This window comes from Onychostoma macrolepis, chromosome 10, assembly GCF_012432095.1.
Source record: "Onychostoma macrolepis isolate SWU-2019 chromosome 10, ASM1243209v1, whole genome shotgun sequence".
Lineage (NCBI taxonomy): Eukaryota > Metazoa > Chordata > Actinopteri > Cypriniformes > Cyprinidae > Onychostoma > Onychostoma macrolepis.
In genome coordinates, this window is record NC_081164.1 from 25,095,034 (window position 1) to 25,121,995 (window position 26,962).

The window sequence follows — 26,962 nt, forward strand, 5'->3', positions numbered from 1 at the left end:
AGTCATATTTGTAATAAATGCATCACACCTTACAATTTAGATAAAATCCATTTTTCTCATTCAAAACATCTTGCATCCAGATTATAACACTGATTTTAAGTGAACTCTCTCAGTTTTTAAAATATTTCCTCACAAAGAGGTTTCTTCACAATACCTTATCTGTTCACAATTAATCAAATAAATATGGCAGCTGGACTGAGAATGTTTACAGATCCGAATCAAATGTGAGTTGAAACTTGTGAAGAGAAGCAGAAGAATGGCTGTTTTGTTCGAAATGAGTAATCTTAGATTTATGTAACCAACCAAAAGGGGTCGAGATAACATCTGAGTTATTAGATGCCCATTAAGCTTGATGCAAACACTTGTGATCCAGCAGATGACAACAACGCCTTCATTTTTATCTCAGAATCATTCAAAGTCTTTTTCTGATTCACTAAACCAACAGTGAACAGCCAAACCACAGATCATATGCCACATGGCTTTGATGTTCATGCATAAAGGCCAATGTTGGGAAGATTTGTCTCAGGCCAGAAAAAATTGGTGATGCCTTTTAGCGATCTCGAATTTAGAATCAGTCTGACAACCATAATACATATAAAATAATACTACGAAAAATCATGTTGGTAATGTAGAGGCTTTAGAAATTCACATATCAAATGTGAAACAGTATTGGTTTTATAGGCTTAATAGATGTGTAAAATGAATGTGATTCAGTGGGTGTCATTATAATGTCCATGCACTATTATTAAAAATGCATATGCTAAACATGTAGGCTACTTTCCTGTATATTACACTCTTGTCTTGAGGTCAACCGCTGTTTAACTTTAAATTCAGCGTGTATGGTGCCTGTCATATCTTATAGCGCACTCATTCGCATGCATAATGCCTCGTCTTGTTTTGTAATTCAAGACCTCTTCCTCTCTGTGCAAGCGTATATTAAGTATGTAAAACATTCAAAATTCAGCAGTAGGTAAAACCAAGAAAAGCTAACTACATAAGCTGCATTCTCTAAAATGTATGTCTGGCTGGTGAACACTTCAGGGACCTGTTTTATGAGCATAATGCAGACATTTTAATTATGCAGCTGAGAAAAAGTCACTCTGTCTAGATGTGGGCTACCACATGAGATAGACTGTCTTTGTATTATTATGTCGTCCAAAGCATTGTTTTTTTTTTTTAATGTAGTCGTTTTAACACACAGGTGAGATGGAGGTCGCACATGCAAACAGACAGACATCATAAGGGCCACCTTTACCTTTGTATCATTTTCTAATTAGGAGCCCGTCTTTAGCTACTTGCTGCCACCTGTTGGACAGAAAAGATAATTACACATGAATGAGTTTTAGTGCTTTTCACATTTGTAAATATATAACTTTAAGATATTATTTCAGTATTATGATCCCATGCGATTTATTTATATCTCTATTGTTATCTTTGTTCATTTTTTAGTTTGTGAGGGTCAGTGAAATGTGTGTCACTTGTAATATTTAACTCTGTAATTGTCAAGTCTGCATTTAAAAAATTGTCAAGATGAATCCACAACATCTAGTCGTATTAATGTTGAAATACGTTGAAATGTTTTCATCTCAAAGACCCGTTCCTCACAATCTCACAATCTTAAGTTTTATCATCGGTAGAAAGTAAAATGTTTCAATAGCCCACATTTCAGATGATTTATGCAATAAAAAACGCAACCCGTGCAACAGTTTACAAGTATTCAGTTCTGCGAATTTAGAAACCATTATGTAATGTTTTAATGGTTAACTTTTGATGGTTTGTTATGTTTGTAATGGTCCTTTTAGTAGAAACCATTAGAACTTCTGTGATGATGTTTTTCCCAGCAGTGTTGAATTCAATATGCTGTCTAACCTGATTAAAGTCTATACTGAATGTATTTTATTTTATTTATTTTGTTTAGTTAATAGGGACATTGTACATTAATAAAATATTTCTGTAAATGTACCAGAATTATCTGTGGTCCCTGGACAGTATGTTACAAGTCACCCTAAAAAAAAAAAAAGATATGAAAACATGCAAAAATAATTTAACAATTATAATCACATATAACATGTAAATATCTGCATGCAGTGCAACTGATTGTGATTTTGAACTGATGCAGGAACATGGCTAATGAAATGCAATCATTTTACAGTTAATCGAATTGTAAATATAGTGGATCTGTATTTATTTGACTACAGTGCAAGCATGAAAATGTCAGAATTACTAAAAACAGTGGACAATGAGCATGAAATACTGAGTTACAGGTGGTAGAAACACCTAGTGAAAGGTGATTATTCATTATACATCATTCAGCATCAATCTGTTCAGTACTGATGTGTGTCTTTATTTCACAGACAGATAAACTGTGTTTTTGAGGGCCATCAGTGTTTGGACTCACAACAGTCAGAAACATAAGAAACAGCTCAGTGAGCGTCATGATGGCCTGTAACGGGCAGGAGGAGGAGTTCGAGAGAGAACCGGCTCGACCGGTGCAGCGTTTCACTGTAATTTCCTCCTTTAGAGTCTCATTAACTCGCCACAATATCATTCGTACACAAACACAAGGACGAGAGAGGAGCGAGACATTCATCCAGAGCTTCAGATTGCAGGTAAGAGCTTCACACCTGAGACGGGCAAAGCAGCGGACGCCTAAAAGAGCAGCAGAAACTCTCAATGCATCTTATAAGAGATCAAAGTCACTTCTGTATTTATGTATCTGCTTATATATGCCTGTATGAATGTGTGCTTGTGAACTTGAGCTGCTCAGTTAATTTACAACTCTGAAGGACTGCTGATTAACTCGACTCACAACAACAACAGGACAGAGAGTTTAACCCGGTCTCAAGGTTTCAAGTGCAAAGAGTAAGAAACGTCTAATGCTTCTCCGTCTGTCAGAGTTAAAGATCCAAAAGAGTCTCAGAATGTGATGAGGAGGACCTGAAGGAGAACTGTGATTGAATTCTCTGACATGCAACCTGATGAAGTGATGCAGATCTAATTTATTTTACATTTACATAATCTTTAAACACTTTTATCTAAATTGGATTCAAGGTATGTTTTATCAGATCTGGCTTTCCCAAGGAATCGAACCTATGACCTTGGTGTTGCTAGCGCCATGTTTGTTTGTCTAGTTTGATTGGTTACTGGAGTACTTTGTCAGGGTTTCTGCAGGATTTATGAAGGAACATTTAAGACCGAATAAAGAAAACTGAAGGGATAAACTGAATGGAACGCAATACATCAATCTTTATCTTTATTACTTTTTAACTGAAAATAATTTTAATAATAATAAAAATCTCAAAGCTTGAATTAATAGCATTGCTCTCAACCACCACAATACGAAAATATATTTTACTATACCTTCTGCCCTCTAGGATTGAAAAAATATGGAGGGTAAAAAATATTTGTTAAATATATTTTAAGAAAATATAAAAAATATTTATATTTAAAAATATATATTTTCAAAAATATTTAAAAAATGGCTAAGAAATATATTGGTAAAAATCTAGTTATGTAAATATGTTTTTAAACATTTTATCAAATTTTTTTTCTTTTTGTATATTTTGAAATATATATATATAAATATATTTGAATATATACTTTTCTTTCTTTTTTTTTAAATCACGATTAATCGCATGACTTTCTGTGATTAATCGCAATTTTATGTACAAAATTCAACAATGCATTCAAAAGTAGTGTATTGTGCACTTTTTCGTGAAATGAACAAAAGTGCAATAAAATTTGGTTTTCAAATACTTTAAACAAATAAGGTGCTTTTTTTTTTTTTTACAGCAGTATTCCTTTTACATAGTAGCAGTTAAAATATTTCTTATAGCATTAATGTAATTAAATTAAATATAAAACCAAAGCTATTTGCCACTACCAGGTCATTAACGTTTTTATAGAAAATATTTTATAGTTTGTTACAGAAAAACAAGTTATGGTCCATGGGGTGACAGTGGAGGCCTACATAGACGAGAGATTGTGCGAAGATGTTAGAAAATATCCTCATTTGAACAAATGTAGCATGAAAGAATACAAAGATATTTATATGGGTTTTAACTCGTGGCGAGAGATTGCGCAAACACTGGCCCTGTTAGGCCAGGAAAGGTATTGCCATTTGGCTCAAAGCGCATGCGTCGAACATCTGTGTACACGTACAAGTCAAATGAAGAATACTTTGCAAGGCTGTGTGTACGACTGTACGAATAAAGACGTAAACTTTGGCCTTTAAGCTTACAGGCCTGTTGCTATGACAGCAACTCTGGGATTAGCTTTGAAGAACCAACCAATCCAAGATCATTCCAAATCATCAACAACCAAATCCAGCTAATCGAGTTCGCGACTTACGAAGAACGGGCCCCAGAGCCTCGATCATAACATTATAACAGGCACCTTCCGAGTAGGGGACCCAACGCGACAGAGTGCGGCACGGGACAACACTTGATGGGCGAGTGCGGGTGGGTAGAGACTCATGTGTTTGACCCCCTAAGCCCGGTTCATGTGGACTAGTGTGATGGCTCCGTGACACGCCGTTCGTTTAGCCATCCCTGGTTCAGTTGGAAGAGGTGGGCCAGAGCGCGGTTCAGTTTTATATATATATATATATATATATATATATATATATATATATAGCCAGGAGCACTCCTGCAGTCTTAGGACCACTCCAAATGCTCTCATTGGTTGAGACGCCTGATAACACCCATCCAAAGCCAGTACTGATCAACATCCCACCCCTCCTGTGACCCATGGTTTGTCTGTATCCCTGCATCCCAATGTTGTTCATACTATCCATCCTAAATAGTATGTCAGATTAGAATAAGTGTGTCCCAAAGCATAGTATGTTGAAAAGAGTATGCCAAAAGTCCCCGGATGGTCTACTATTTCAGGTCGATTTTTGAAGTGTGGATCCGTGCACACTCTGATGGCTAAAACTGCCCACAATCTATTGCACTTTGGCGAAGGATTCGGTCCAGAACTACAAACACGAATAAAACGCGTTAGAAAAACTACAAATGTGGCGGATGCGAGCGATCAACCGTTAGGTAGAGAGGTTTACAAAAAGGGGTTTGAGTTACTAATAATCAAAATTGAACCTAGTAAAAAATATTTATTTATTGTTATCCGTGCAACAGCAATGTGAACTTTTATAAACATCCATTTGGCCGTTAACTTTTAAATGCATCTTTATGCAGAAAATATGAGCAGTTCTCCGCATGAAAGACCCGCGACTGGCAGATCAACAAGCTACTTCTTTTCTCTCCAATACGGTAGGAAGTTAAATTTAATTAAATTTGGAGGATGTTAACTGTGACAAGATGATTGAAAGGCCAGTTTACAGTGACAGGGTGCGTGTAATTGACAAAGCGGTCCTTTACGCAGTTAACGTGCATTAACTGTGTTAATGCACGATAAAATAATCGTCGGCGTTAATCAATTAATTACCAATTAAATTTGTTAAATCAAAAATAAAATAAAAATCAATTAATGCGTTAACGTGATAATAACGCTTTAACTTGCGCAGCCCTAATATATATATTTACATTACATTTAGTCATTTAGCAGACGCTTTTATCCAAAGCAACTTACAAATGTATATATATTAGTGCTGTCAAACGATTAATCGCATCCAAAATAAGTTTTTGTTTACATAATATATGTATGTGTACTGTGTATATTTATAACCCAAGTAATCAAAATATTTACATGTATTTACATGCATATATTTATATTCTAATAATTTATATGATATATAAATATATTTAGCATATAAACATAACATACCTTTCATGAATATTTACATGCATGTGTTTGTATTTATATATACGTAATAAATATTCATAATATCGCGATTAATCGATTAATTCAGCGGGTAAAATAAGTATTTTAATTTTAATAAGTATGTGTTGACATGAAATTTTCACCAGATGTCAGTAACAACCCAAGTAATCAATATATACAAAAAACAACAACAAAAAAAACAATACAAATAAGTTCAGAAATTAAGTTCTGTGTAATAAAATGGAATGACCCAGGGAAAAAGTATTGAACACGCTTACTGAAATGTATTTAATACTTCATACAAAAGCCTTTGTTGTTAATGACAGCTTCAAGACGCCTCCTGTAGGAGAAACTAGTCGCATGCATTGCTCAGGTGTGATTTTGGCCCATTCTTCCACTCAAACAGTCTTCAAATCTTGAAGGTTCCATGGGCCTCTTCTATGAACTCTAAACTTAGTTCTTTCCTTAGATTCAAGTCAGGTGATTGGCTGACCATTCTAGCAGCTTTACTTTCTTTCCCTGAAACCAACTGAGAGTTTTATTGGCTGTGTGTTTGGGATCATCGTCTCGCTGAAATGACATCTTCATTATCCTGGTAGATGGCAGCAGATAATTCTTTTTACTCCTCAGTCAGAAATCTTGCGAGGAGAACCTGGCTGTGACTGGTTTATGGTGAAATTATGTTCTTTCCACTTCCTGATTATGGCCCCAACAATGCTCACTGGAACATTCAGAAATATAGAAATCCTTCTGTAACCAATGCCATCAGTATGTTTTGCAACAATAACGTTGCGAAGGTCTTGAGAAAGCTCTTTGCTTTTACCCATCATGAAGTGTTTCTTGTGTGACACGTTGCTAATGAGACACCTTTTTATAGGCCATCAGTTGGGACTGAAGCAGCTAATATTAATTTCCACTGACAAGGGGCAGGACTGCTTTCTAATTACTGATAGATTTCTTACTTTTCCCCTGTGTCATTCCACTTTATTACACAGAACTTCATTTCTTAACTTATTTGTTTTGTTTTCTTTGTATGTATGGATTACTTGGATTGTTACCGACATCTGGTGAAAATTTCATGTCAACAGCACCTTTAGAAATATATTTACTGAGAAAAATGGTGACATGTTCAATACTTATTTTACCTGCTGTGTGTATGTATATATATATATATATGCTGTCAAACGATTAATCACATCCAAAATAAATGTTTTTGTTTACATAATATATGTATGTGTTCTGTATATTTATTATTTATATATAAATACACACACATGCATGTATATATTTAAGAAAAATAGGTTTTGTTTATATATTAAATATATTTATTTATAATATAAATTATACATGTAAATACATGTAAATATTTTCAAAATATATACTGTATGTGTGTGTATTTATATATACATAATAAATATACACAGAACACACAAATATTATTTAAAAAAAAACTTATCTTGTATGCGAATAATCGCGATTAATCATTTGACAGCACTTATATATATATATATTGCCATATGGGCATTTTTGTCTTGTTTTTTAGTGCAAACATCTAAAGATTTACTGGAGATGAAAAATGGCATGTCTTGATAAGTCTTGTTTTAAGAGAACTGACCAAAACAAATTAAGTTCATGATTAAAACAAATATCTGCCAGTAGAGTCAGAAAAATCAGCTTAATTCAAAGGGAAACTAGTTTAAATTCCCCATTAACAGATATTTTTTCTTGTTTTAATCATAAACTCACTTCAAATTTGACCAATTTCTCTGAAAACTAGACTTTATATCTTCATTTTTCTTCTCCAATAAATGTATCTTGATTTAAGGATGTTTATATGTGTGTACTGGAAAACAAGACAGAAATACTGAGGAAGCGATTTATTTCTGTGCAGTTCATGCAACATTTAAAGCCACAATTTAACGAACTGAAGGCTTTCTGCTCTGATTTAAAGGGGTCATCGGATGCCCATTTTACACAAGTTGATGATTCTTTAGGTCTTAATGAAAAGTCTATAATATACTTTGGTTAAAATTTCTCAATGGTAGTGTAAAAACACCTTTTAACCTGTCAAAATTAGCCCTGTTTTCAGCAAGCCATTCTAGTCCATGTTGCTTTAAATGCTAATGAGCTCTGCTGACCCCGCTCCTCTCTTCCTTGGTGTGAGAGCCAACTGTAAACTTCAGCCGCGAAACTGGCTAACTAGTACATTATTAGGAAAGGCGATTTGCAAAGATTCATAAAAACCCTTATACTCACTTCTTCTGTAGATGAAGCTGGATCACGAATGATTCGCGAGAACATAGACGCATTTATGTAGATCAGGATCGGCGCATTCCCTTCAAAACGAAAGTAACGTTAATCCTCTGCGTCTTCAGCGGCTCAGATGTCGGGAGTTAATGACGACTGCTATATTCATTATTACATCCAACAACTAAACACATCAATCGCTTAATCAGAGACATTCTTGTCTTCCCCTGCACCGGAGTCAACACGGACAGCTCACACAAGGTAAGACGGTCTTGTCAATCAACTATAGTGGAAGCGGTCTGTGCAGAACTACATCATTCTGACAGGAATCTCAGAACAGCCTGATTTGAGAAAGGGGGTTTTAAAACCACAGGGTGGATTTTTTATCATTATAGGATGGATGTGTACACACACTTCCAACACACATTTATGTTCAAACAACTTGTAAAGTGAATTTTGCATCCAATGACCCCTTTACGACATTTTAATGCCGTCATTTGAGAAAGCATGAATTAAGACTTTTTAAGGAAATAAAATAAACCTTTGTTGTTGTAGTTGAGAGATGGTGAAGGCTGATTTTCACATCTCTCCTCCTCCTGCAGCATGACAGATAACGTGCGGCGGGTGGTGTCCAAAGACGGCCACAGTAACGTGAAGATCGATAATGTAGAAGGGATGGTCAAGCTCTTCCTGCACGACATCTGGACCACGGTGGTGGACATGAAGTGGCGCTACAAGATCACGCTGTTCGCCTCCACCTTCATCACCACGTGGTTCGTGTTCGGAGTCGTCTTCTACCTCATCGGCCTGAGGAACGGCGACTTCCACGCCGACCTGTCGTCCAATCACACGCCGTGCGTGTTGAACGTGGACTCGCTGACCGGCGCCTACCTGTTCTCGCTGGAGACCCAGACCACCATTGGCTACGGCTTCCGCTACATCTCCGAAGAGTGTCCTCTGGCCATTGCGACGCTCGTGCTGCAGCTGGTCGTCACGGGGCTGGCCGAGATCTTTGTGACTGGCGCGTTTCTGGCCAAACTGGCCAGACCCAAGAAGCGCGCGGGAAGCATCAGGTTCAGCCTCTCGGCGGTGGTGTGCGAGCGTGGTGGGGTCCGGTGTCTGATGGTGCGCGTGGCCAACATGAGGAACAGCCTCCTGATTCAGTGTCAGCTCTCGGGGAAACTGCTGTCCTCCCACGTCACGCAAGAAGGTTTTAAATCTAACTGCATTATTGTGAATTTCGGGGTTCCACAGGGCTCTGTGTTATCACCTATTTCATTTTCTACAGTTGAAGTCAAAAGTTTACATACACCTTGCAGAATCTGCAAAACATTAATTATTTTACCATACAAAATGCATATTATTGTTTATTTAGTACTGACCTGAATAAGATATTTCACATAAAAGATGTTTACATATAGTCCACAAGAGAAAACAATAGTTCAATTTATGAAAATGACCCTGTTCAAAAGTTTACATACACTTGATTCTTAATACTGTGTTGTTACCTGAATGATCCACAGCTGTGTTTTTTTGTTCAGTGATAGTTGTTCATGAGTCCCTTGTTTGTCCTAAACAGTTAAACTGTCTGCTGTTCTTCATAAAAAATCCTTCAGGATCATACAAAACCGTACAGTTATTGTTTAAAAGGGTTCAAATGCACAAAAATGCTGGAAAACCAAATAATTTTTTGGCACCGGAAGGATTGCTGGCGTGAACAGCAGGCAGTTTAACTGTTCAGGACAAACAAGGGACTCATGAACAGCTATCACTAAACAAAACAAACAAAACAAAAAACAGCTGTGGATCATTCAGGTAACAACACAGTATTAAGAATCAAGGGGATGTAAACTTTTGACTTCAAATGTATATATACGAGCGAAATCAGGTGTGATATCAATGGTATGTCACTTTTGAAATATGCTGATGACATGGCCTTGGTGGCTTGTATAAGTGATGAGCAATCCCTGGTTACTTACAGACAATTTGTTGATTCTACGGTCCTCCGGTTCCAAGAGAGTTCTATGGAGTTAAATATAAGTAAGACCAAAGAGTTGTGTTGTGGGAGGTTTCATTCATTTAACACAGGGTTGGATATTGGTTGAATTTGAGTAATTCCAATTCCGATTCTAATTCTGCTTATCGATTCCGATTCTTATAAATTCCCATGTGGTAAAAAAAAAAGTCAAACATTTAGACATAAAACATATTTATTCTGTGTAAAACATTTAATTGCAGCTGAATACCATGAACAAAAATCAGCAGGCTACATAAAAATTGGACTCAATTAAGAGCTGTTTGTATGTAAAATAGAGCTGCATGATTCTGGATGAATTGAGACTTTTTTTAATGGAGGTTGTGGTTCTCTCTCAATTCTGAAGAAAAAATATTAGACAACAAAATCTCATAGAATTTATAAATGGAATGATTCAGTAACTCACTTAAGATTTGCTTGTTTCATTACTGGATGAATCAGTGTTTTTTGAATGAATCTCTTGAATGAATGATTCAAAGACAAATACTTTTTTCAGCCCCTTTTCACCACCTAAAAAAAGATGCGCACACAGGAATTGATAGGTGGAACTGAAATTTAAATTTTACAACAAGTATCCGATTCTGGAATTGGAATTGATTTTCGATTCCCAACCCTGTTTAACACTGATCCTTACAAATATCTTTACATATTTGGGCACTGAGATTGATAAGCATCTATCTATTACACAGCAGGAAAATAGTGTCGAGAAGTGTTGAGAAGGTTAAAGGGCTTCCATGTAAGACAGGACATCTTAACAGCAGTGTATCACTCACTTGTGGAATCAGTTATAACCTTTAACATTGTTTCTTGGTTTAACTTACTTTCAGCTGAAAACAAGAAAAAAACTATCAAGAGTAAATAGGCAGGCATCTAAAATTATTAAGTACCCACAGACTCAACTTTTAGATCTCTATAATTGTGATGTGAAGAGGAAAGCAGCTTTTATTGTTACTGACCCCTCTCATCCTTTGCATTATTTCTTTCAGCTTCTCCCATCAGGTTGTCAGTTTAGACCTCTTTGGCCAGAAGGAAGGCTTATAGTAATTCCTTTATTCCTACTGCAATTTCTATTTTAAATAAGGCCAAGCAGTTTTGTCAGGATCTTGTATCTTAGGTTTGTCATTATTTATTTTAGAGGTGTTTTTGTGGATTAAATGCGATTTGGTTGTTGTGCGTGATTTTTTGTATTGTGTATATATACAAAAAATCTAAGTAAGAAAAGCATTTTAAGTACAAAATCAGTTGCTCCAATTTAGCAGACTTCAAGTATACCAGTTTAGTATACTAAAAGTTCAATTGCAGGACATTTTATTAAGTACATAAATATACTTAAATGTATTTGAAATGCATTTATTTCATGCTAAGTATACTACAAATACATTTTAATATTTATTTTTCACTAGGGTCATTTTACTTGTCAATTAAACCCTAGTGAAAAATAAATATACTAAAATGTATTTGAAATGCATTTATTTCATGCTAAGTATACTACAAATGCATTTACATATGTGACCCTGGACGACAAAACCAGTCTTAAGTGTCAATTTTTCAAAATTGAGATTTATAATTAATCTGAAAGCTGAATAAATAAGCGTTCCATTGATGTATGGGTTGCTGAAATACAACTATTTGAAAATCTGGAATCTGAGGGTGCAAAAAAATCTAAATATTGAGAAAATTGCCTTTAAAGTTGTCCGAATGAAGTTCTTAGCAATGCATATTACTAATCAAAAATGAAGTTTTGATATATTTATGGTAAGAAATTTACAAAATATCTTCATGGAACATGATCTTTACTTAATATCCTAATGATTTTTGGCATAAAATAAAAATGGATAATTTTGACCCATACAGTGTATTTTTGGCTATTGCTGCAAATATACCCCAGCGACTTAAGACTGCTTTTGTGCTCCAGGGTCACATATTTCCTTTCTAAAAAAAAATACAACTGCAATTGTACTTTTAGTATACTGAACCGGTATACTTAAAGTCTGCTAAATTGGAACAACTAATTTTGTACTTAATGCACTTTAATTGTGCAGAAGTCCAACTAAAGATATACTAAAGAATATTTGATTGTGCTAAAGTGGAACTATTGCAAGTGTACTTTAAGGTACACTTTAAATACCTTGCATTTAAAGAACAATATTATTCAAAGATCATACAATCCTCATTAATAGTGACATTAAACATTTTTTAGGCTTAATATTAAGAAATGTGGATTGTGCACAAGTAATACTCCAAATATAGTTCAATTATAACTTTTATATCAGTAAGTCTCAAGCAATATGTCAGTAAATATGTTAATATATTTAAAATACATTTATTTCATACTAAATATAGTTTTTTACTAGGGAATGCATTTTGATTCAAGAATGTTTAGATAGTATTTTTGTCTTGTTTTCTAGTATAAATAAGTAAGAAAATCATTTTTTGCAGTGTAAGACAAATTTGTATCACTGTTTTTTATTTTAATCTTGAAGGCGAGAAGAGCCTCGTGCATCAGACCGCTGTGGACTTCCAGCTGGACTCCAGCGGCGAGTGTCCGTTCCTGCTTCTGCCGCTCACCTTCTATCACGTGCTGGATGAGCGAAGCCCGCTGAGGAGCCTCACAGCCGAGAACCTGCCCAAACAAGACTTGGAGCTGCTGGTGACGCTCAACGGCACCATGGAGTCTACAGCCGCCACCTGCCAGAGCCGCACATCTTACCTGCCGCAGGAGATCCTGTGGGGCTGCGAGTTCAGACCCGTGCTGACCCACACGGCCAGCGGGAGACTGACCACAGACTTTAGCTGCTTCGACAAGGTGCAGGCCTGCAGCGACCTGCCGATGATCCACAGCAACACAGAGAAGCTCCAGCTGGAGGAGGAGTACAGACGGGAGTGAAGAGACCAGACGGGAGACGGGAGTCAAGAATGTGCTGGAAAACCAGCCTAAATCATTCTGGAAGAGCATTCCAACCACGAGCCAGATCTGGAAACGTGGAGTGCTGGAATACAGCAGAACAGACCCGCATTCAACAGTCAAAATACTGCAGATCAAAACCACTCGATTTACTTCATTCTTGATCCTGGTCTTATTGGGAACCATTTATCAGTGACTGATTGCTGTGATCAAAGCTGAATTTTAGAAATCTTTACAAACATTTCGAACACTTTTCTCAACAATTTTGATCAATGTAATGCTTCCTTGCTCAATAAAAGTATTAATTTCTTTCTTTTATTTTTTTAAGGTAGTGTATCAAGGTTGACACAAAAATTCAGCTTTGATCACAGGAAGAACTTAGAAAACAGCTATTTTGAATGATAGTAATATTTTACTCTTTTTACTGTATTTTTGATCAAATTAATGTCTAGCAGAAGAGACTTCTGAACAGTAGTGTACACTTCAAATTTCATGTTCTGGTCTTATTGGGAATGATTAATCAGTAACATTATTTAAAGAAATCAGTATTTGTCTTCATAATTTGAATATAGTGACTTGCTCAACCATCCATTGCTCTTATTTATTGTGCACTTTCGCCATCCAATCAATTCTGGATTGTATTTTTCCCCTGTATATTTCAATCCATTTCATACATTTTTTAATCGTTTTAGGAAAAATATTTGATTCATGTTTCTCCAGAAATAAATATGTGACACATTTATAAAATTTGTTTCAAATCCAACAAACTCTGCAGTGAAAGATACATTGTCTTAAAATGATTGTAGAGTTCAAGACTGTTGTGGCAACAGAGACGCTCAGATGATAACAGTGTGTGTGTGTGTGAGAGTGTGTGTGTGTGTGTCAGAGAGAGAGTGTCTGAGTGTGAGTGAGAGAGAGTGTGAGTGTGTGTGAGAGCGAGTGTGTGTGTCAGAGAGTGTCTGAGAATGTTTGTGAATGTGTGTGTGAGTGTATCAGAGAGAGAGTGTGTAGGAGTGTGTGTGTGTGTGTGTGTGTTTTGTGACATATGAGGACACAAATGTGTATAATGACATGGGTATGACAGGTATTACAAGGAGAAGGTGATTTATGAGGACATTTCCCCATGTCCCCATGTTTCAAAAGGCTTATAAATCATACAGAATGACTTTTTTTGAGAAAGTAAAAAGTGCCACAGCCTGAGAGACAGCAGGTGAATGTACATAATGTGTGTAATATGTGTATTATGTCTGACCTCAGTGTGTTTCCCTGCTGTCTATCACAGTGACCCTCAGCCTGTGTGAGTTTATGTGTTAAACACTGTGGTATGAAATGTTCACACAATAAGTTCTTATTTGTTACACTGTTTATTTATAACAATATAAACTTAATGTTTTTATTCTATTATTTTGATCTCATTGTTATTATATTTCTCCACATATATTTCAAGCTTTGGCAATATTGTATTTTTTACAGTCATGCCAATAAAGCAATATTGAATGAATGAATGAATGAATGAATGAATGAAAAATGCAGAAAGTCTCCTGTAAGGGGTAGGTTTAGTGTAGGGCAATAGAAAATAGGGTTTGTACAGTATAAAAACCATTATGCCTATGGAATGTCCCCACAATTCACAAAAACAAACGTGTGCGTCAGAGAGAGTGTGTGTGAATGTGTGTGTTTGTGTGTTGTGGCAACAGTCTCTGGTCTGTTTATAAAGCTCCATCAGACGACGAGGGCATTTCTTTACTCAAAACAATAAGAACACAGTTGTTGAAAATAGTTTATTAAAATGATTCAGTAGAAAACCATATAATTTATCCAAATATATGTTTTCTTCCCTTTGTCAACAATCTCAGAGCACCAGGGCTTGTGACCGAACTGATCTGATCTGGGTTCAGTCGGTTTGAGCCCGTGTGCTGTGCCAGTCCAGCGTCAAACCAACACACACGTGTTCACTGTACAGAGAATCACGCCAGCGTTTCACTCTTCGCTCCGTTTCTCTACGTCTCTGATTAAATGTCTGTTTGGCTGGCTGAGATCAACTCGTAGTGTTTAAATGCATAAGTTATATATCAATTATATAAAAAGAATTAATACACTGAATTGTATACTTCAATCTAACAAACGCACAGCGTTTGTGACTCGGATCATCGTCATAATAATTAATAATAATACAAATACTGGTAAATCTTTGGTAAATCTGTTTCTCTCTGTAAGGCACTGGTTCATATAAATGCACCTCGTCTTTAAAGGTTTGAGGTCATTAAACATCTGAAAGATTCCAGTTTTCTACAAAGATGTGTCGTTTTTAAGGCAAATATCAATCTCTGATGCCATACGAACGACATAATACTGATAAATATGGCAAGAGGCCTGTTCACATCAAGAACAATAACTATATTAGCGTCCACACCAATGCACGATAATCTTCTGTTTATTACACTGCAGTTTTGTCATCTGTCGCTTTAAATGCTGGAGCTCTTTAAGCTGGCTGTCAATGTGTTTATCGTTCATCAGCTGGAAAAAAATCACTCAAAGTGATTCCAACAATATTGTTCATTTGTGTCGTTAATGTTATAGTTGTGGCATTGTTATTTTTTTTAAAACTATATCTTTATTATTATTGCAAGGCTGCATGATGAATCGTATTTTAATCATGATCACCATTTCAGCTTCTCTCAATTTTAAGCATAATTGTGTGCAATATTCGCCCGCTGGTTATTTATTTGGTAAGTGATTAATTTATTTTAATTTTTTTTGACATTGCCGTTATCTTGCATTAGTAACAAGCCTTTACAAGCATTCATGGTTGCGGTTGCCAGAGGTCAAGTGTTTAAAGTGTTTAAATCCAATCAAAAGTTTTCTCTGAAATCGATACATTTTCTGCCCAGTGGTTTACAAGGTTGCCAGGTCTGCGGGGGAAAAAAAGATCATGTCCGATCATGTTTTTTCCCCACAGTTTCTGTCCAAATAGTGTTTTGGGGAGATCACTTTAACCCGCAGACTTCAAAAACAACCTGCGGCAATAGTATAAAAGTAGCTCAATTCTGCAGTAAAACCGCAGATTTGGCAACCCTAGTGGTTAATATAATTTATTCCCAACTTGGCAACCATGCGCATGTGCTCTCTCTAAATTATGGAAAAGGCAGTGACAGCTTGACAGCACACAAGTTGGAGTTCAGCGATCTCTATTTAGATATTCTGCTCAAATAATAGCGCGATACAATCAGTCTGTTTTCCTTCACGCATCAGTTTGCGCTGTTTGCTGCGACTAAATCTGCAAGCAAACCATGCAAATTGATCTGTGCTTATATGAAACTGCAATATATCTGCTTAAATTAAGTGATTATATTTTTTGAGCACAATAATCGTGATTAACCGTTGAACCATTATCGTGCATTCCTGCGTTATCGTCCTTCATGTGAACGGCTACAATTCTTCATCTCACATACCTCAGTCCTGTCTCATCTGTCTTCCTCTTCCTCTCACCTTCTCTCTCAGACCTTCTCAACTCTCTCTGATATGTTTGTACAATAAGGCACACGTGAACTTATAGACGAATAAGTACTTGTTCATGCAGCGTAGGGCTGCGCGATTAATCGAATGCGATAGCCATGCGCATCTTGTCAGTAAAGCCGGTTCTGTGATCAGTAGTAAATCTCCATCACGTGCTTTCAGATGGAGCAGCATTCAAGCTACGCAAAATTGTGTTTATTATTACAGACGATTTAATCCTAACGATTTAATTGAAGATATCGTTCTGCGATAAAGTTGTTTGTGTAGCTTCACAGTGAACTACGGCTCTGTGTAGTAAATGCTTCTCCATCTGAAAGCACGTGAAAATACCACATTTAATAACATGTTTTTACTCCAAACTCACTTCATAACATCAGTCGAGTGTTTGAAGTAAATCTTTCTGTGTCACTTTTACTTATACAACAAATTCATCTTGATTCAAGAATTTTTTGATAGTATTTTTGTCTTGTTTTCAAGTATAACCAAGTAAGACAATAATATTTTGCAGTGTATTTGGAGTTTCTCTGGCCTTCGGATGGAGATTTACTACTGATCACAGAACCGTGCTTCACTGACAAGATGCATGTGATTATCGCAGCTTTTGCCTAATTGTGATTTCATTGCGATTTATCGTGCAGCCCTAATGCAGCGGCTCAATAACAGCCCCGTTTACACTTCCACATTCCCGCTAAACTCCTGGATCTGTGAGCGGATCACAGACGTCTCCTGTATGTTTTTTCCGGCTGCGGCGGTCGGTTTGCTCTCTCCAGTCTGGTGTCTTCTTGAGATGTTTGAGACGTCTAGTAGTAGGAGCCCAGATGTGAGGGCATGTGTGCAGCGGGGTGTCGCGGTCCGCTGTAGATGCCCGCCGCCGCCGGAGCGTTCCAGTACGGACCTGGGCCGCTGAAGAAACCGGACGAGGCGACGTTCATGGCCTGAGTGTGTGGAGACACGAAGCTCATCTTCTGCGGGTGCGGGTACGAGCTCATGTAGGACAGCTCGGCTGGGTACTTGTAGATGGAGGAGTCGGGCGGATGCGGCTGCAGGGCCTGCGCGATGCCATGGAAGTCGAACTTGTAGGCGTAGCGCTTGCCGTGCACTTTGGTCATGATGTTCTTGTCGTAGTAGTAGCGCAGGGCTCGGCTCAGCTTGTCGTAGTTCATGTTGGGCTTGCTCTTCCTCTCGCCCCAGCGCCGCGCCACCTCATCCGGATCCGTCATCTTGAACTCGCCGTTGGTTCCTTCCCATGTGATGCAGGACGAGTTGGAGCTGTCGGACAGAAGCTCCAAGAGGAACTGCCACAGCTGGATCTGACCAGAACCTGAAACACACACACACACACACACACGTCAACTATATTACCACTTGAGCTGTCCATTTAGGGTCAGATTTACTAAACGGCAAATTAGCGTTAGAGCGCAGTTCCATAAAAGCGCAGATGGAGGAGAAAATTCTGCGTGTGATTAACAAACAATGTGCACACACTGCAAAAAATGATTTTCTTAGTTAGCATTTTTGACTTGTTTTCTAGTATAAATATCTAAACATTCTTGAATCAAGATGCATTTACTTGACAAGTAAAATGATTTACATTGACATCTATTCATTTAGCAGACGTTTTTATCCAAAGCGACTTACAAACGAGGACAAAGGAAGCCATGAAAATCAACTGAAAAGCAATGATATGCAAGTGCTATAACAAGTCTCAGTTAGCTTAACCACATGTAGCAAGGTTTTTTTTTTTTAATTATATAATAAATAAAAAGAAAACATAGAATTGAAAAAAAATAGAGCAAGCTAGTGTTAAGAGGACTTTTTTGCTTTTTGTAAATTGTATAATAAATAAAAAGAAAACAGATTGAATAGGCCTACAAAAAGAATAGAGAAGCTAGTGTTAGTTTTTTTAAGAAACTAACAGAAAACAAGACATAATATCTTAAGTAATTCTACTTGTACAGTAAATTCATCTTGATTTAAGAATTAGATATTTATACTAGAAAACAAGACAAAAATACTAAGTAAAAGAATAATTTTTTGCAGTGCTTTAAAGAACACAGACACAGCAGATCATTTCCGTAATGACCAGCGCAATCTACTGTAAGCAACGCAAATTAGTGCCTGCTTTAAGGCATGCTTTTTGGGCGTTAAATAACGGTGCAAATACCAGTAATTTGACGAGCGCAAACGTTAGTAAATCGCGTTGCGTGTTCATTTGAATACTCTCCTCCCATAAATTTTGCATCTGAAAGGAAACGCCTACAAATGCATATTCAATAAGCTCAGGCGCAAAACTAACTGTCCACGCCTTTTCAGTGCTAATTCTTCACTGCACGTCTTTAGTAAAACCTGACAGCTATTTTAATTTTCCCATTCATATGTGCAAACTTCAAATTAAATTATATAAATTTACATTTGCGATTTCCTACACTAGTTGTAATATGTAAAATATTAAATATTAAAAACATATAAAGCATTAAAATAAGTTGCAAAATTAAAATGAAATTATATTACCCAAATTGATTAGATATGTTTAACATGTCCAAGCAAAACTGCAGCAAAATGATCATTTAAATGCCATTTTTCCTAAATGCATTCAGACTTACGGGTAGGACACATGGGATTGCATTGCATGGGTCTATCATCTCACACTGATGCAGTTGATGATGAACATGATGCTGGACAACTGACTATTAGAATGCAGTTATATGAGCCTAAAATTCAAGATATGAGAGCAAAATGCTCTTCCTCTTATATTTATATCATATGATATAGTTTAGCAATATCACACCAGCAAGAGTGCTGCTTTGCCTCAATATCGGCAAGTCAAGACACCTTTATTTCTATATAGCGCTTTATACAAAACAGATTGTCAAAGCAGCTTTACAGTGTCAATCAGGAAAATAGTTTGTCAATAATGCAAGAGGACAATAACAAAGAGTGCATGACTGCAAACGTGACATTGATTTATACAACCCTTTAGTAAACAAGAAGTTAATATTGTATTTTAGACACATTTTAGTAAATTAGTGCCTGCTTTAAGGCATGCTTTTTGGGCGTTAAATAACGGCGCAAATACCAGTAATTTGACGAGCGCAAGCGTTAGTAAATCGCGTTGCGTGTTCATTTGAATACTCTCCTCCCATAAATTTTGCATCTGAAAGGAAACGCCTACAAATGCATATTCAATAAGCTCAGGCGCAAAACTAACTGTCCACGCCTTTTCAGTGCTAATTCTTCACTGCACGTCTTTAGTAAAACCTGACAGCTATTTTAATTTTCCCATTCATATGTGCAAACTTCAAATTAAATTATATAAATTTACATTTGCGATTTCCTACACTAGTTGTAATATGTAAAATATTAAATATTAAAAACATATAAAGCATTAAAATAAGTTGCAAAATTAAAATGAAATTATATTACCCAAATTGATTAGATATGTTTAACATGTCCAAGCAAAACTGCAGCAAAATGATCATTTAAATGCCATTTTTCCTAAATGCATTCAGACTTACGGGTAGGACACATGGGATTGCATTGCATGGGTCTATCATCTCACACTGATGCAGTTGATGATGAACATGATGCTGGACAACTGACTATTAGAATGCAGTTATATGAGCCTAAAATTCAAGATATGAGAGCAAAAATGCTCTTCCTCTTATATTTATATCATATGATATAGTTTAGCAATATCACACCAGCAAGAGTGCTGCTTTGCCTCAATATCGGCAAGTCAAGACACCTTTATTTCTATATAGCGCTTTATACAAAACAGATTGTCAAAGCAGCTTTACAGTGTCAATCAGGAAAATAGTTTGTCAATAATGCAAGAGGACAATAACAAAGAGTGCATGACTGCAAACGTGACATTGATTTATACAACCCTTTAGTAAACAAGAAGTTAATATTGTATTTTAGACACATTTTAGTAAATTAGTGCCTGCTTTAAGGCATGCTTTTTGGGCGTTAAATAACGGCGCAAATACCAGTAATTTGACGAGCGCAAACGTTAGTAAATCGCGTTGCGTGTTCATTTAAATACTCTCCTCCCATAAATTTTGCATCTGAAAGGGAAACGCCTACAAATGCATATTCAATAAGCTCAGGCACAAAACTAACTGTCCATGTATACATTTTTGTCAACATTTCATCTGTTTTTGGTCAATTTTGCAAATCAAAGCCACAGCAGAACTGTTGAGCATCTCTGATCAACACACAGCAGTGATTTATTACTGAATGAATCCATGTTTTTGAATGAAATGAGTGAGTCAGTGCTTCAGTGACTCGTTCATAAAGAGCCACTTACTTCATTGCTTCATTTCAGTCATTTGGACAAATCAGTTGAATGAATGATTCAATGACTTACTCATTAAAACAGTCACTTGCCGCCACCTACTGGCACTTTCAGTTTCTTATTTACAGTATTTTTTCATTTTGAAAAACATTTTATATTTCAATATTCAATTTGTTTTTCTGTTGAATCAATACATTTCTTTCTAAAGCTACTTCTTTGTAATGTCTATTCAGTGCTTTTCTCATTTAACACATAAATGAATAAATGATCTTTTGGGGGGTAATTTCTCAGCCCAAACTGATGTGTGATAAAGTAATTGGCGCATCATGTAATTAACTAGACTAAAGAAAAAAATTAATTGCTTGGCAACCCTATTTATCAAACAGCTGTTTATAAAACTTTGGATATGCAAGTATATCCAAATTTATTTGCATGCATACAGTACGCTCACGTAAAACAATATATACTATAAAGTGTATCTCACCTGCTTGTTTTTTTATATTGTATCAAAATGTAACTCTATTATTGTCCAGCTCTAATCTGATAATTGCAACTATAATGCATGAAGATATTAAGATATTATAAATATTAACATCATAATTTTTTGTAATGATGCTTTAAAACAATGCTTAAAAAGCACTTAAACAAATAAATTTACACTTGACAACTTTGACTCTCACCTGGATTCGCCAGCCTGCTGCTTGTCGGCCCTAAAATCTGATACGGATCTAAGAAGAAGATGACAAACAAACATGAGAGACCATCCTAGTGATGCACTTCCGTTGATTTATGCTTTATTTGATTAAAATAAAGTAGTGCTGTCAAATGATTAATCATATCCAAATAAAAGTTTTTGTTTACATAATATATGTATGTGTACTGTGTATATTTTTATGTATATATAAATACACACACATACAGTATATATTTTGAAATTATTTACATGTATTTACATGTATATATTTATATTCATATAATTTATTTTATATATAAATATATTTAATATATAAACATAACAAATTTTCTTAAATATACACATGCATGTGTGTGTATTTATACAGTGGTGGCCACAATGATTAGAACACTAGTAGTTTCACCAGCTCAAAAATGGTTTTAAGTCAGTTATTTCTATCCTTTAATGAATTATTAATCGTGATTAATCGTTTGACAATCACTAAAATCAAGACATGATATGATCTCTCACTCTCTCTAAACTGACCTGAGCTCAGATCAGAACTCAAAACTTTATATATGATTTTGCGTTGTACCGCGATCACAAAGAACTGGAGGGCAATAATGTATTTTTTATGATCCTGCATAATTCCCTAATGACCCCCGCTATTTAGTGTGATAAACATGCATGAATGAGGGAAAAAAGTGTGGGATGTGCATGATGTTAAAAAGAGTTATTAAGCTCAATAAGCTACATTTACATTTATTCATTTAGCAGACGTTTTTATCCAAAGCAACTTACAAGCTGTGAAAAGAATTCATAGTGATTATGTACGTGACTGTAAACAGCTGGGAAAGAAATCAGATTTATTTATTCATTTAGTATTTATTTATATATGTATTAATACATTTCCCATTTTCATTTAGTTTGACTTGATGTACTAAAAGTACAAACTAAAATACAGACAAAAATACTAATAAGAATGACAAAAACACAACAGAATCACTAAAACGTACTAAATTTAAAATGGAAACAGAATATGCACTGCAAAAAAAAATTTCTTAGTATTTTTGTCTTGTTTTCTAGTATAAATATCTAAACATTCTTGAATCAAGATGCATTTACTTGACAAGTAAAATGATTTAAGATATTAAGAAAGATTTAGATTTAAGAAAGGCTAAACAAGATTATTTTTCTTGCCCCATTGGCAGATATTTTTGCTTGTTTTAAGGAAAAACTAACAAAATTTAGATATTTTTTTTACAGAAACAAGACATAATATCTTAAGTCATTTTACTTGTACAATAAATTCTTGATTCAAGAAAATTTAGATATTTATACTAGAAATCAAGACAAAAATACTAAGTAAGAGAATAATTTTTTGCAGTGTGAAAATAAAGTCAGTTTGTGAGTGCAGTTCCCATGATGCTCTCACCTAACTGAGCTCTCTGCTCTTCGGTTTTGCTCATGATGGCAGCAGGACTCTGAGAAACTAATGAAGACACACACATTCAGGTTAATCGTGAGCATCAGCGGCGTAACGTGTACAGCACATGGGCTTCTGACCGACCTTTAGCTGCAGACGCCGGCTGAGTCCATCCAGAGCGCCGGCTGTCGAAACCCATGTCTGCTCTGCCGGCTCCTCTGCTGCCGTCTGGAGGGTAGACAGGGGCGTTTGGGAAGATGAAGCTGGCTCCTCCTGAGACACAGATGAGCATGAGCAATGTCTGATCTCATTCAGCATCAGCAGCACATGCAGAAGAACTGGGGAACCGCAACGCCGCATGCACTTCAGACAGTGTGTGTGTAAGCGGTGTGGGCGGGGCCAGGGGCGGAGTCAGGGGCGGGGCCACAGGGCTGCTTACCTGTATTGCGAGCATGCATTAACCGCGGGGAGTTTTGCAAGGCTTTGTCAACATCATCTGAAGTCAAGTGAGGAAGTGGAGCTGAGAAACAAAACATCCATGACACGTGAAAAATAAAGAGAATCCAACAACTCAACAAACATCCTGTGACATGATGCTGACTGAAAGAGAGAGACAGATGAAGACAGACAGACAGACAGAAGGACGCATGCATGCTGTGTGTGCATATGAGTGTGTGTGTGTGACGGCAGACAGGCGGATAAAAGACAGGATCATCTGTCTCTCTCCCATCTCATGCATATCTAAGAACTCAGAAGGTAAACTGATCTCGTCTTCATGTTTCACCCCAAAATCATCAACAAGAAATAAATTATAATATTTGACATTTAAACCATGAAGATGTTTTACATTGTGACACATTTATATCTAATGCACAGATATCTCATTCTCATCACTGCCATGTCATGCTTATTTAAATCAGTTCAACAATGATATAATATAAACACTGTACATAATGCAATAAGAAATGAAGATGAATGTGCTTCGGTTTCAATAATGTCACAATGCAAAACATTTCTTAAGATTTCGTCCAAAATATAATTTATTTCAAAATGATATACTTTCAATAATTAGAATTTAACTTAAATATACATTTAAAATATAAAAATACTATTAAAATTATAAAATATTGTTAAAAAAGGAAACTAAAATATTACTATTATATATAATTATAAAATAAAAAATATTTTTCTCATTTGATTTTAGGGGGAAGCATGACCTGCACAGGTACACTGCAAAAAAAAAAAAATTATAAATACATTCTTACTTAGTATTTTTGTCTTGTTTTCTAGTATAAATATCTAAAAATTCTTGAATCGAGATGAATTTACTGTACACGTACAACCCGAATTCCGGAAATGTTGGGACATTTTTTAAAATTTGAATAAAATGAAAACTAAAAGACTTTCAAATCACATGAGCCAATATTTTATTCACAATAGAACATAACAAATGTTTAAACTGAGAAATTTTACACTTTTATCCACTAAATGAGCGCATTTCAAATTTGATGCCTGCTACAGGTCTCAAAAAAGTTGGCACGGGGGCAACAAAGGGCTGAAAAAGCAAGAAATTTTGAAAAGATTCAGCTGGAAGAACATCTAGCAACTAATTAAGTTAATTGACATCAGGTCTGTAACATGATTAGCTATAAAAGGGATGTCTTAGAGAGGCAGAGTCTCAGAAGTAAAGATGGGCAGAGGCTCTCCAATCTGTGAAAGAGTGCGTAAAAAGATTGTGGAATACTTTAAAAACAACGTTCCTCAACATCAAATTGCAAAGGCTTTGCAAAACTCATCATCTACAGTGCATAACATCATCAAAAGATTCAGAGAAACTGGAGAAATCTCTGTGCGTAAGGGACAAGGCTGAAGACCTTTGTTGGATGCCCGTGGTCTTCGGGCCCTCAGACGACACTGCATCACTCATCGACATGATTCTGTCATTGACATTACTAAATGGGCCCAGGAATACTTCCAGAAACCACTGTCGGTAAACACAATCCGCCGTGCCATCTGCAAATGCCAACTAAAGCTCTATCATGCAAAAAGGAAGCCATATGTGAACATGGTCCAGAATTTCAGCAGGACAATGCAAAACCACATACTGCAGCTATTACAACAGCATGGCTTCGTAGTAGAAGAGTCCGGGTGCTGAATTGGTCTGCCTGCAGTCCAGATCTTTCACCTATATACAACATCTGGCGCATCATTAAACGAAAAATAAGTCAAAGACGACCACGAACACTTCAGCAGCTGGAGACCTATATCAGGCAAGAATGGGACCAAATTCCAACACCAAACCTCGATGCCCAGACGTCTACAAACTGTTTTGAAAAGAAGAGGAGATGCTACACCATGGTAAACATACCCCCGTCCCAACTATTTTGAGACCTGTAGCAGGCATCAAATTTGAAATGAGCTCATTTTGTGCATAAAATTGTAACATTTCTCAGTTCAAACATTTGTTATGTTATCTATGTTCTATTGTGAATAAAATATTGGCTCATGTGATTTGAAATTCTTTTAGTTTTCATTTTATTGAAATTTAAAAAATGTAATGTAAAATGTCTTGTTTTCTGTAAAAAAATATCAAAATTTTGTTATTTTTTCCTTAAAACAAGCAAAAATATCTGCCAATGGAGCAAGAAATACCATCTTGTTTAGCCTTTGAATTAAGATGATTTTGCTTACCCCATTGGCAGATATTTTTGCTTGTTTTAAACAAAAACTAAAATTTCCACAATTTTCTTAGAAAACAAGACTTAATTTCTTAAATCATTTTACTTGTCAAGTAAATGCATCTTGATTCAAGAATGTTTAGATACTTATACTAGAAAACAAGACAAAAATACTAAGAAAGAAAATAATTTTTTGCACTGTATAAAAGATTCGCACAGCTAACACAGCTTGCTGTGCATTATCCAGCTTATATTGTACCATGGTCATTTGTGAGCATTGGCAAGTTAACGGTGTGAATGATTTGCAGCACAATATTTGACCATACGGTTATTTTTATCAGTTACAGCTCGTTAGTGCTAGCATTCTGCCCGCTTCAAATCAGACACAGAGATGAAATAGTGCAGTAAGATCACATTTATTTGAATTAATTATCAATCGATCAATTGAGAGAGAGAGATGACAGCTGTGTGTGTGAATTACAAGTTTTTGTGCTCCTGAATGTTTCTATGTGCGCAGTGCAATCTCTCTCTCTCTCTGTGTGTGTGTGTGTGTGTGTGTGTCAATGAAAGCAGCGCATTAATATAGACCAGTGATTAAACTGACATGGAACTACCTATGCATTAGACGGTTTTAATGCATGCCTGCCAGCCAATCACAATCCAGTATTCAGACAGACAATGGTAGAAGAATTATTAATGCATGTTATTGCATGTTAAATGTGCAGTGAGTCATGTGACTGTGAAGTCAGTGATCTGAGCGTTATGAAGCGTCGAGATTAACCGATGATGTGATCTCACTCACTCTCTCTGAGGTAGTGCAGGTGAGACAGCAGGATGTCGGCCGTGTAGCTGCTTGTCAGACGCTGGACGTCGTCTTTGCTCATCTTGCAGAGCTCCTTCCCGTCGATGCTGTGGAAGAGAGACAGGTCCACCTCAGGAAGCCCGTACTCCTTCACGGCCCATTCCAGCCACTGACGCACGTGATCCGCCGACCACAGGCTCGGATCTGCAGACAGCACTCGCTTTACACTCGCTGCTGCTGCTATTTATTATCATATAGATTAGTGCTGTCAAAAATAGCGCATTTATGCAATACAATTTTCCAGTTTTTCCAAAAAAAATAAATTTAATGCAGTTAACGCAGCACTGCAAAAAATGTATTCTCTTACTTAGTATTTTTGTCTTGTTTTCTAGAATAAATACCGTATTGATCCGAATATAAGACGATGTTTTTTCCTTGGAAATACATCTGAAAAAACGCGATCGTCTTATATTCAGGGTCTAGACTTTGACATGTCAATAATACACCCACAACAATAGGTGGCGCCAAAAATGCATAAAACGAGTGTGCCATGAAATATGTAATGTAATGTGTGTTGTAAAGATCGCGAATGAAAACAAATG

General features: G+C 36.2%; 2 protein-coding genes across 7 annotated transcripts in view; one reads left to right on the plus strand and one right to left on the minus strand.

Annotated features, from left to right (window-relative positions):
* Positions 1–2,470: 2,470 nt before the first annotated feature.
* Positions 2,471–14,372, plus strand: kcnj15 (potassium inwardly rectifying channel subfamily J member 15). The gene is made up of 3 exons (XM_058789254.1): positions 2,471–2,609; positions 8,631–9,238; positions 12,547–14,372. The coding sequence occupies exons 2-3, from the start codon at positions 8,632–8,634 to the stop codon at positions 12,948–12,950; spliced, it is 1,011 nt and encodes a 336-aa protein (XP_058645237.1). The 5' UTR covers positions 2,471–2,609; position 8,631; the 3' UTR covers positions 12,951–14,372.
* A 363-nt stretch (positions 14,373–14,735) lies between these two features.
* Positions 14,736–26,962, minus strand: part of erg (ETS transcription factor ERG) — a 44,817-nt gene continuing 32,590 nt past the window's right edge. For 4 of the 6 annotated variants that reach the window (XM_058789248.1, XM_058789249.1, XM_058789253.1 and 1 more), the window contains 6 exons: positions 26,361–26,564; positions 23,320–23,400; positions 23,025–23,153; positions 22,890–22,946; positions 21,462–21,509; positions 14,736–17,805 (listed from right to left, as the gene is read on the minus strand). In XM_058789248.1, coding sequence (XP_058645231.1) covers positions 17,285–17,805; positions 21,462–21,509; positions 22,890–22,946; positions 23,025–23,153; positions 23,320–23,400; positions 26,361–26,564 — 1,040 coding nt within the window. In that variant the 3' untranslated portion in view covers positions 14,736–17,284. The remainder of the gene's footprint in view (positions 17,806–21,461; positions 21,510–22,889; positions 22,947–23,024; positions 23,154–23,319; positions 23,401–26,360; positions 26,565–26,962) is intronic. The other 2 variants (XM_058789251.1, XM_058789252.1) reach the window with 1 other exon arrangement.

Excerpts from the sequence above, each read along its gene's own strand:
- kcnj15 (XM_058789254.1), top strand. The coding sequence starts at position 8,632 with ATGACAGATAACGTGCGGCGGGTGGTGTCCAAAGACGGCCACAGTAAC. Across the intron at positions 9,239-12,546 it reads CTCCCACGTCACGCAAGAAG|GCGAGAAGAGCCTCGTGCAT; the intron begins GTTTTAAATCTA and ends TTAATCTTGAAG.